This window comes from Oncorhynchus tshawytscha, linkage group LG29, assembly GCF_018296145.1.
Source record: "Oncorhynchus tshawytscha isolate Ot180627B linkage group LG29, Otsh_v2.0, whole genome shotgun sequence".
In the NCBI taxonomy this organism is placed as follows: domain Eukaryota; kingdom Metazoa; phylum Chordata; class Actinopteri; order Salmoniformes; family Salmonidae; genus Oncorhynchus; species Oncorhynchus tshawytscha.
This window is the reverse complement of record NC_056457.1, coordinates 24,263,352-24,275,080: the sequence shown is the minus strand read 5'-3', so window position 1 is coordinate 24,275,080 and position 11,729 is coordinate 24,263,352. Positions and strand designations below refer to the sequence as shown.

The window sequence follows — 11,729 nt, the reverse complement described above, 5'->3', positions numbered from 1 at the left end:
CATCATGTCCCCAAATAAAAATATAAACAATGTAAATAAATTGCATAATTTGTCTTATTTATGGAAAAAATGTTATACTGTCATGTGTACTAATAGTTATAACCACCAGATGGCAATGTCATCTAACGAATGATTTTCAACTTCACTAATGTTTCAAATGTGCTCGATGATCGAACAGTATACCCACACATACAGGGGTGTAAAGTACTTAAGTAAAATACTTTAAAGTACTACTTAAGTAGTTTTTTGGGGGGTATCTGTACTGTACTTTACTATTTATATTTTTTACAACTTTTACTCCACTACATCCCTAAAGAAACGCAGTTATCAAGAGATTATGGTGGACTGATTAAACACAAATGCTTCCTTTGTAAAGATGTCTGAGTGTTGGAGTTTGGCCCAGGCTATCCATAAATTAGAAAAACATCACAATCTTGCCATCTGGGTTGCTTAAAATAGGGCATTTGAAATTACATATACTTCTAAATTGGATACTTATGTATATTTTAGCAAATACATTTACTTTTGATACATAAGCACATTTAAAACCAGACACTTTTAGGCTTTTACTCAAGTAGTATTTTACTGGGTGACTTTCACTTTTGCTTGAGTCATTTTCTATTAAGGTATCTTTAATTGGGTACTTTTCCCGTCACTGTACACATAGCATAATGAGGCCCATACCATAACTACTTTTGTAATTTTCTAGCTCTAGTAGAATACAACTTATTCCCAAGACCATGAACACTGAGCATGCAATAAGTAGGTAGGTAATGAGTTAGCATTCACTTGATAGGGCCTATTAATATCCAACTATGTGTGTGTGTGTGTGTGTGTGTGCGCGCGCGTCTTGGCCATAGTTTGTATGCACACAATTCAGTTTAAGGTGATAATGTATGAGTGAGAGCTACTCTCGGCCAGCAGTCAATACGTGCACTCCATTCAACAATCGGGCCTTCCATTGTGCGCGCAGGGGTCCCAAGGGGGTAACCACACCCAACACCGCACGGGGGCTACCCTCGGAAAGCGGAGGGGCTCTTCAGAACTGAGCGCAGTGACACTTGTTCACACTGACAACTGGCTGGCTGGCTGAGCACTGAAAAGTCTAGGAACATGTCAGTGACCAATGCGCAAGCGGAAGTTTAACTGTTGCCCACCTTTCATTGAAACTGGACACGCTGGTTCGAAGCACTCTCGCCCTACATGGACTCGGACTGGGAGGCAGTACTGTATGAATGGGTGCAAAATTGATATCTCTTGCACAGATCTTTCTGACGTAGACTATCCACAAGAAACCGTGAATAACATGCTCTTTTCGAATTTAGTCTCAATGGTCTAGTTTCCTATATGTTAGTCTACTGTAGAAACGTTTGGAGGAGCTAATCGACATGCATTAGAAGAGGAGAAACAACTTGCTGGGCTGGTGGACTGGACAGAGGAAGATTTCGCGAGGACACTCGCAGGGCGCGTATGGATTACATGTAAAACCAGTGTTGGTTTCGCTGCTATTTGGGGGAAAGTCATCCGAGAAGTGCATTTTCAGGAGACCATGGACAGCCTCGCTTCCGTGCTAGAGGGATTCCGTTCAGCCTGGATTGATGTTTCCCGGGACTCGAAGAGCTCACAGCCGTGGAATGGAGAGTGAAATAAGCTCTATGAAAAAATAGGCTATTTATAATATTGGTGTGAAATGTATTTATGTTCTGGGTATCATGGTTTATTTCCCCAACAATCGTAAATAAACTACTTGGAATCTAGTGATACACTTCGAATAGTGGATACTTTTAAAAGGAGCGCTTTGGTGACACATGTATGGATCTATTGAATTAGGCTATGAACGGAATTCAACTGTCAAATGACAGTTTCAAAGACGTTTTGTTTTGTTTCCACTATCTCTTTAATTTCATCCATCCACCGTATCACTCCATTAACCAGGTTAGAGCCGTAGAGAAAGATAAATAAACCCCCTGTCTCTTATAGCGCGCCCACACGGGTACCGGGGTCGGGATGTGGGGTGGCCGAGGTCTCCCAATGTCTGTCACCGTGGTTGTAACTCTACTCCTGGTTATTATTGACGTTAAGGCGAGTGGAGAATACTGTCACGGTTGGCATGACACCCAGGGCACCTGGAGAGAGGGCTTCCAGTGCCCGGAGAAGTTTGATGGTGAGGATGCCATCATCTGCTGCGGGAAATGCGAGCTCCGGTACTGCTGCTCCAGCACTGAAGCACGGCTGGACCAGGGGACTTGTGAAAACGACAAGCAAGCCCAGGAACCGGGCACCAACAGCAAGGAGAACAAGGATACGGGCGCAGGTAAGAACTCTGTCTCTCTGTCTGGCCCAGCACGGTCAGCTTTAGGGGCCATAGCAGCTGTGTGCCTGCCAAACGCTCTGCCTTAAGGCTGCAAAGCTCTCATTGTCTGCTCAAAATTATAATGTATTTTATAAATTAGATTTCATACTGGTCTAGTTGAAATTGTTTAACTTAATTGTTATACACCAGCAATATTGCATTTCCAAGTAGTTGAGAGCGAGACAGAAAGAGTGGGCCTAATTGCCTAAGTTTAAATGTTAGGCTACACTGGCCCAGGACTAGAACAAATGACACAGATCTAATTTATGTTGGAGGTATGGGGTTCTTCGTTATTTCAAACATTTGGGTATGTTCTAGTTTTTCCCAACACTATCTCTATCTGGGATCTTAACAATCGCTTAAATAGATGCAATAGGCCTATATCCCGCTTCAGTTGGCAGCGACAGCTGCAGAGGAGTTTGCCTGGCTACACAGACTCCCTACTCCGGCCAAACGCTACGCCACGCCCACGGACATTAGTTTCTTCTCTGTAACGAGTCTGGATCGGAGTACCCCCAACGCTTCACCAAACGTGAACACATTCGGGGCAGTCTGATTGGTCAAGGAACCGATGGGTTGGGCCAGAGCCAGAACACACTTGTGTAAAACAGGACTTTGAAAACTCTAACCACTAGGCTACCTGCTGCCCCTACGCTCTAACCACTAGGCTACCTGCCACCCCTACATCCTAACCACTAGGCTACCTGCCTCCATCTATTTAAGCACTTGACTCCAGCACTTGCCTCAGCAGACGCTGGTTCATGCACGTCGATGTGTCCTTGAGCAAGGCACTTAACCCCAATTGCTCCTGTAAATTACTCAGGATAAGAGCATCTGCTAAATGACTAAAATGTAAATGTGATGTGTAAATGTATGTTTCAATGCTCGCGCATGCAACGTGGCAGGTGAGGGTTGCATGAGTATTTCGGCTACAGAGACAGTGGACACCAGAAAGTGCCCACTCACTCACAAATGGCAAATTGTGCTGCGTTGCGTTATAAATAGCTGTGTTTGTTCTAGCTCTAACAAAAGCGCGCGCAGCAGGGAATGCAGAGCAGGAGCTCTGTCCCCATGAGGATCATGTTTGGACTTGACCGGATCTTTAGGGCAGTGGTTCGCAACGGCGCTGACAGCTCTGTTCATAAAAACAAATCGCGATATGGATCATTTCCCCGCGCTTGCGTGTTGATTTCCATCCAGAACACCTCGAGAGTGGGGATCCCTTGAGTGTTCCTGAAGTTTGCTGAGCTAAAGTGACGTCTGTTTGTCTGGTTACCTTCACATGATTTTCTGCGGCTGGGCTTTTTATGTTGCGGATGTCTAGGGTGTCCATATAACCCATTGCCACGGAACTGAAGCCCCTAATAATGTCACATTGTAGCCTCATCTCAGGTTTAGTAGTGATTTAGTATTAATAATTGGGTGTGATTGGAAGAACAGATGTCATAACTCTTCATCATTTGTATTGAAAGTAGATTTGCTGAAATATTTAAAGGTCTGAACTGGTATTAGGTCTTAATCTCTTGTTTCCAACATGTTTCCATCTTTTTCATAACATCAGAGTTTATAGGAAGAAAAGAGAAATTACATCATTTAATTATGCAAAATGAGAGGCACGTTTACTAAGACTCCAAAATCTTGCAATGGTAATTTTTCAAAGAAAAATAATAGTTGTCTAGACTTAGTCCAGATATTGAAGATCTGCATCAACAGAGGATGCCTTTCTTGTAGAGTAACCTACAGTATGCTTCTTTCTTGTAGAGTAACCTACAGTATGCTTCTTTCTTGTAGAGTAACCTACAGTATGCTTCTTTCTTGTAGAGTAACCTACAGTATGCTTCTTTCTTGTAGAGTAACCTACAGTATGCTTCTTTCTTGTAGAGTAACCTACAGTATGCTTCTTTCTTGTAGAGTAACCTACAGTATGCTTCTTTCTTGTAGAGTAACCTACAGTATGCTTCTTTCTTGTAGAGTAACCTACAGTATGCTTCTTTCTTGTAGAGTAACCTACAGTATGCTTCTTTCTTGTAGAGTAACCTACAGTATGCTTCTTTCTTGTAGAGTAACCTACAGTATGCTTCTTTCTTGTAGAGTAACCTACAGTATGCTTCTTTCTTGTAGAGTAACCTACAGTATGCTTCTTTCTTGTAGAGTAACCTACAGTATGCTTCTTTCTTGTAGAGTAACCTACAGTATGCTTCTTTCTTGTAGAGTAACCTACAGTATGCTTCTTTCTTGTAGAGTAACCTACAGTATGCTTCTTTCTTGTAGAGTAACCTACAGTATGCTTCTTTCTTGTAGAGTAACCTACAGTATGCTTCTTTCTTGTAGAGTAACCTACAGTATGCTTCTTTCTTGTAGAGTAACCTACAGTATGCTTCTTTCTTGTAGAGTAACCTACAGTATGCTTCTTTCTTGTAGAGTAACCTACAGTATGCTTCTTTCTTGTAGAGTAACCTACAGTATGCTTCTTTCTTGTAGAGTAACCTACAGTATGCTTCTTTCTTGTAGAGTAACCTACAGTATGCTTCTTTCTTGTAGAGTAACCTACAGTATGCTTCTTTCTTGTAGAGTAACCTACAGTATGCTTCTTTCTTGTAGAGTAACCTACAGTATGCTTCTTTCTTGTAGAGTAACCTACAGTATGCTTCTTTCTTGTAGAGTAACCTACAGTATGCTTCTTTCTTGTAGAGTAACCTACAGTATGCTTCTTTCTTGTAGAGTAACCTACAGTATGCTTCTTTCTTGTAGAGTAACCTACAGTATGCTTCTTTCTTGTAGAGTAACCTACAGTATGCTTCTTTCTTGTAGAGTAACCTACAGTATGCTTCTTTCTTGTAGAGTAACCTACAGTATGCTTCTTTCTTGTAGAGTAACCTACAGTATGCTTCTTTCTTGTAGAGTAACCTACAGTATGCTTCTTTCTTGTAGAGTAACCTACACAGTATGCTTCTTTCTTGTAGAGTAACCTACAGTATGCTTCTTTCTTGTAGAGTAACCTACAGTATGCTTCTTTCTTGTAGAGTAACCTACCTTCTTTCTTGTACAGTATGCTTCTTTCTTGTAGAGTAACCTACAGTATGTATGCTTCTTTCTTGTAGAGTAACCTACAGTATGCTTCTTTCTTGTAGAGTAACCTACAGTATGCTTCTTTCTTGTAGAGTAACCTACAGTATGCTTCTTTCTTGTAGAGTAACCTACAGTATGCTTCTTTCTTGTAGAGTAACCTACAGTATGCTTCTTTCTTGTAGAGTAACCTACAGTATGCTTCTTTCTTGTAGAGTAACCTACAGTATGCTTCTTTCTTGTAGAGTAACCTACAGTATGCTTCTTTCTTGTAGAGTAACCTACAGTATGCTTCTTTCTTGGCATTTGTTGAAACAATCATCCCTTATCACTCCAGAAAGAGCCATTTGTTGAAACAATCATCCCTTATCACTCCAGAAAGAGCCATTTACATTTTCATACAGTGGACAGCGGCCAAAATAACTAAAAGTATGGAGGGTTTTTCTCCCAAGAGCCAAAAAGGAAGTATTTTGTCGTGCGAGGCACCGTTTGTACATTTTATACATTGTTCATCTACAGGGCAACCTATTAATCATGAAGCAAAGATACACACAGCCACGTCAATGAATAACCCTGAGGAGGATATTATATATGCATTAAGAACAACAAACAGAGCGTAACATTCAACATTAAGGAACATGTGTGGATTTCAGGAAAGGAGAGGACCCCTGGAATTATCTTGCCGGCAATATATTTAAACTGACACTGTTGCTGTTCAGTAGGAAATAGGTCATGGTCTCAGATTATTGATGTCGTAGTGTCTCAGCTTCTACCTCTTCTGCACTCTATCTAGACTAAATCTAGTCTAGTCAGCTGTTCAAATCAAATAACATTTTATTTGTCACATGTGCTGAATACAACAGTTGTAGACTTACAAGCCCTTAACCAATAATGCAGTTCAAGAAATATAGTTAAGGAAATATTTACTAAATAAAATAAAGTAAAAAATAAAATAAAAACTAACACAATGAAATAACAATAACAAGGTATATACACAGGTTAGTTGAGGTCATTTGTACATGTAGGTGGGGGTAAAGTGACTATGCATAGATAATAAACAGTGAGTAGCGGGGGGGGGGGAATGTAAACAGTTGGGGAGGCCAATTGATTCATTGTTCAGCAGTCTTATGGCTTGGTGGTAGAAGCTGTTAAGGAGCCTTTTGGACCTAGACTTGGCGCTCCGGTACCGCTTGCTATCTATGGATTGGGTGACTGGAGTTTTTGACAATTTTTGGGGCCTTCCTCTGACACCGCCTAGTATGTAGGTCCTGGATGGCAGGAAGCTTGGCCCCAGTGATGTACTGGAACTAACGCATTACCCTCTGTAGTGCCTTATGGTCGGTCGGATGCCAAGCTATTGCCATACCAGGTCAGGATGCTCTCGATGGTGCAGCTGTAGAACTTCAGCCCCGTCAATGTTAATGGGGGCCTGTTTGGCCCTCCTTTTCCTGTAGTCCACAATCAGCTCCTTTGTCTTGCTCACATTGAGGGAGAGGTTGTTGTTCTGGCACCTCCCTATAGGCTGTCTCATCGTTGTCGGTGATCAGACCTACCACTGTTGTTTTGTAAGCAAACTTAATGATGGTGTTGGAGTCGTGCTCGGCCACGCAAACGTGGGTGAACAGGGAGTACAGGAGGGGACTAAGCATGCACCCTTGAGGGGCTCCAGTGTTGAGGATCAGCATGGCAGATGTGTTGCTGCTTACCATTACTACCTGGGGGCGGCCTGTCAGGAAGTTCAGGATACAGTTGCAGAGGAAGGTGTTTAGTCCCAGAGTCCTTAGCTTAGTGATGAGCTTTGTTGGCACTATGGTGTTGAACACTGAGCTGTAGAAAATGAACAACATTCTCACATAGGTGTTCCTTTTGTCCAGGTGGGAAAGGGCAGTGTGGAGTGCGATTGAGATTGCGTCATCTGTGGATCTGTTTGTGCGGTATGCGAATTGGAGTGGGTCTAGTGTTTCTGGGATGATGGTGTTGATGTGAGTCATGACCAGCCTTTCAAAGCACTTCATGGCTATCAACGTGAGTGCTATGGGTGGTAGTCATTTACTTTACTGACTTTATTGTCCCCATGGGGAAATTTTGTTGCAGTGTACACGTTTAAAGGGCCGTTTAAATACAAACAAATGGACAGTACAACTTTCATAACAGTTACAGTTGAAGTCGGAAGTTTACATACACCTTAGCCAAATACATTTAAACTCAGTTTTTCACAATTCCTGACATTTAATCCCAGTAAAAATTCTCTGTCTTAGGTCAGTTAGGATCACCACTTTATTTTAAGAATGTGAAATGTCAGAATAATAGTAGAGAGAATGATTCAAACACACCTGGCTGGGTGGTGCCAGAATAACAACCTATCCCTCAATGTAACCAAGACTAAGGTGATGATTGTGGACTACAGGAAAAGGAGCACCGAGCACGTCCCCATTCTCATCGACGGGGCTGTAGTGGAGCAGGTTCAGAGCTTCAAATTCCTTGGTGTCCACATCAACAACAAACTAGAATGGTCCAAACACACCAAGACAGTCGTGAAGAGGGCACGACAAAGCCTATTCCCCCTCAGGAAACTAAAAAGATTTGGCATGGGTCCTGAGATCCTCAAAAGGTTCTACAGCTGCAACATCGAGAGCATCCTGACTGGTTGCATCACTGCCTGGTACGGCAATTGCTCGGCCTCCGACATTATGGCCAAACAGTTCTATTTTTGTTTCATCAGATCAGAGAACATTTCTCCAAAAAGTACGATCTTTGTCCCCATGTGCAGTTGCAAACAGTAGCCTGGCTTTTTTATGGCGGTTTTGGAGCAGTGGCTTCTTCCTTGCTGAGAACCTTGACCCACTGTAATTGTGATGCAGTGAATTATAAGTGAAATAATCTGTCTGGAAACAATTGTTGGAACATTGACTTGTGTCAAGCACAAAGTAGATGTCCTAATCGACTTGCCAAAAATATAGTTTGTTAACAAGAAATTTGTGGAGTTGTTGAATAACGAGTTTTAATGACGCCAACCTAACTGTATGTAAACTTCCGACTTCAACTGTACATGCCATTAAAAAGAGTCTAGCCTGCTGGCCTTACTGGGTCAATGGGAACATTAGCCCCAAGTATTTTGGAGGGATATCACACCTGGCACAAATGATTGTTTAGTTCTGTTTTTCCTGCCGAGGGGTGTCCTATACCTGCGCTCAGAGGAGAGTAGTTCAAAGTCCGGGTACAGGGGGTGGCTTGCGGAGGGCCCTGACCTTAAAGATCTCAACCAGGCCAAGTACCTTGCTTGCTGTGGTGATAATCCTTCTCAGTATATTTCTCTGGCTGACAGTGGCATTGCCAAACCAACAAACAAACCAACAAACATTTAGGCAGGCAGGTTACCTTCACTTTTTTGGGCACAGGGACTATGGTGGTCTGCTTGAAACATTACAGACTCGGTCAGGGAGAGGTTGAAAATGTCAGTGAAGTCACTTTCCAGTTGGTCTGTTGTCCCAGAATTACAGTAATCTAATGGCCAACTGGGCACACACTGGTTGAATCAACTTTGTTTCGGAGTCATTTCAAAGAAATTCTGTTTGAACCAACTTTCACAGAATCATGCAGATCTAACACACAGTAAGCCTGTTTCATGTCCAGATTCACAGGGGTTATATTAAACACAATTACAGAAAGATAGATGTAGTGTACATTAGAGCCCCACTGCAAGGTTGGCCTTTATAATACTGAAAATATGGATGGAATTAGGCCTGTAATGTGGCCTGTTTCACTACTCCAAACCAGCCACCGTTAATGCCACTCTCAATATGTCTTAATACTGCCTCTATACAGTTTAAGTGACTATTTTGTCTTGAAGGGCCTGGCGTTATGTGGATTTATATATGGGAAAACGGCAAAAGTACCCACATAACAAATTCTGTCTGCATAACTTTGGTATGAGACAGAATCCCCCTCACACAGACATAAATACAGATCAAACACACACACACACACACACACACACACACACACACACACACACACACACACACACACACACACACACACACACACACAGAGAGGGGTGCAGGGTCGGTGGGGGAGGGGGGTGGTGGGGTCACAGCTGGGCGTGCAGAATTATAACAGATGAAAACAAAGTTGATAAGTATTAATGAGGGCCTGGGGCCCCCTGGGGACACGCCACTAGTCCACCTCTGTCTATCCTTTCTTCCTCTCCTTTTGTCTCTCCATCTTTTCTCTTTTGTCTCATTGTCTCACTCTACCTCTCCTTCACTCACGTGGGAGATTTGGGTTTGTGGGCGAGGTTGAAACACGTGACTAAAAGTTCTTGGTTTAAACTCTAGACAACCTGGTTTCCTCATGGTGGTTGAATCGTAGTCTTTCAACTGTACTCATTCAAGCAACGAGTGTATTTTCCAAAATCATGTCAAATGTCTTGATGGCAGAAAAGAAATCACTTCATCATGTTGCTGTTGTACTGTGTTCAGTTTGTTTTCTCTGAGGGCGTAAGTGGTTATGGTCTGAGGAAGTTCTGTCCTCGCTCTGCTCTACTTGTTATAGAGAGAATGAGCCTGCTGCTGATTCCTATCGTACTGTCATTCCTGTCATACTGTATATTTGATAATGAGAGAAAGAGAACAGACCCATTTTTTTGTTGAAAATCCATGTGTTATCGTCAGATCACTGACAATACCTTTTTCTCTCTCTCTCTCTCGCTCTCTCTCTCTCTCTCTTCAGTACCCATCTACGTTCCCTTCCTGATCGTGGGCTCTGTATTCGTGGCCTTCGTCCTGGTGGGTTCCGTCGTTGCCGTGTGCTGCTGCCGCTGTCTCCGCCCCAAACAGGAACTGTCTTCAGGGGGTGGGGGAGGAGGCGGGTCTGGTGGCGGCCGTCTCCTTGAGACCATTCCCATGATGGCCAGCGTGGGCACGTCTCGCGGTTCCTCCTCCCGCCAATCAAGCACAGCCACGTCGTCCAGTTCCTCTGCCCCTCCTGCCCAGGTGCCTCGCCCGGCCCCCCAGCCCATGATGCGCACCCAGGCCTCTTGCTGTCTGCCTACAGACGCCAGTGTCTTCGTCAACATGCCCACCAACTTCTCCGTGCTCAACTGCCAGCAGGCCACCCAGATCATGCCCCACCAGGGACAGTTCATCCACCCCCAGTACATCGGCTACGCCACCCACCACATGTCCCCGCCCCAGGGGGTCTACCTGGACCCCACCCAGGGGGGCTACAGACAGCTGCAGTCCCCCTACCCCCCACCCACCAGTGTGGCCAGTGTCACCAGTGAGCAGAAGTACCCTCCAGTAACAGTTTGAGGAAGGGGCCATTTTGGTGACTGTGTGTATCAGACCGTGTGAGGACTTTGTGGAACTCTGCCAGAAAACCTTACAGAGATTGCGTGAGAAACCTTATGGGGACATTGGGAGCTCGCCAGCTTGGAGAGAGAATGATATGGACTCGTAAAACCCAAGCTGGGATCTGTGCCTAACCAGCCACAGTGTGCTGCGTGCGTCTGTCCTACATCCCACTGGGCACACACCGGTTGAATCAATGATGTTTCCACATTATTTCAATGAAATGACGTTGAACCAACGTGGAATAGGATGTTGAATTGACTTCTGTGCCTCGTGGGATGTGTGTGATATTACGTTGCCTCAGGGTAATCATTCTGACTGAGTCAACCTCACCCCAAGATGGAGTATGTGAGGACAAGAAAGGGGTACATCTTTCTGGATGTCCTCATTCAAGAAAACACAATCACATAGAGGGGTCAAGCTACTCACCATGGCCAACGACTCTCAGCATACAGTGGCTTGCGAAAGTATTCAACCCCTTGACATTTTTCCAATTTTGTTGCCTTACAATCTGGAATTAAAATTGATTTTGGGGGGTTGTATAATTTGATTTACACAACATGCCTACCACCTTGAAGATGCAAAATAATTGTTATTGTGAAACAAACAAGAAATTAGACCAAAAAATGAAAACTTGAGCATGCATAACTATTCACCCCCCCCCCCAAAAGTTTATAGAGCCACCTTTTGCAGCAATTACAGCTGCAAGTCTCTTGGGGTATGTCTCTATAAGCTTGGCACATCTAGCCACTGGGACTTTTGCCAACTCTTCAAGGCAGAACTGCTCCAGCTCCTTCAAGTTGGATGGGTTCCGCTGGTGGACAGCAATCTTTAAGTCATACCACAGAATCTCAATTGGATTGAGGTCTGGGCTTTGACTAGGCCATTCCAAGACATTTAAATGTTTCCCCTTAAACCACTCGAGTGTTGCTTTAGCAGTATGCTCAGGGTCATTGTCC

The 11,729-nt window shown here is 43.7% G+C and overlaps 1 protein-coding gene across 1 annotated transcript; it reads left to right on the top strand.

Annotated features, from left to right (window-relative positions):
- The first annotated feature begins 1,017 nt into the window (after positions 1 to 1,017).
- Positions 1,018 to 11,301, top strand: LOC112227713 (protein shisa-2). Its single transcript, XM_024392538.2, has 2 exons — positions 1,018 to 2,314; positions 10,151 to 11,301. Exons 1-2 carry the CDS (start codon positions 2,008 to 2,010, stop codon positions 10,729 to 10,731), a joined length of 888 nt encoding a protein of 295 aa, XP_024248306.1. The 5' UTR covers positions 1,018 to 2,007; the 3' UTR covers positions 10,732 to 11,301.
- Positions 11,302 to 11,729: the final 428 nt, after the last annotated feature.

Bases quoted from the DNA above. Each gene is read 5' to 3' on its own strand.
- LOC112227713 (XM_024392538.2), top strand. From the start codon at position 2,008: ATGTGGGGTGGCCGAGGTCTCCCAATGTCTGTCACCGTGGTTGTAACT. The intron at 2,315-10,150 runs GTAAGAACTCTG...CTCTCTCTTCAG, and splicing joins GAACAAGGATACGGGCGCAG to TACCCATCTACGTTCCCTTC.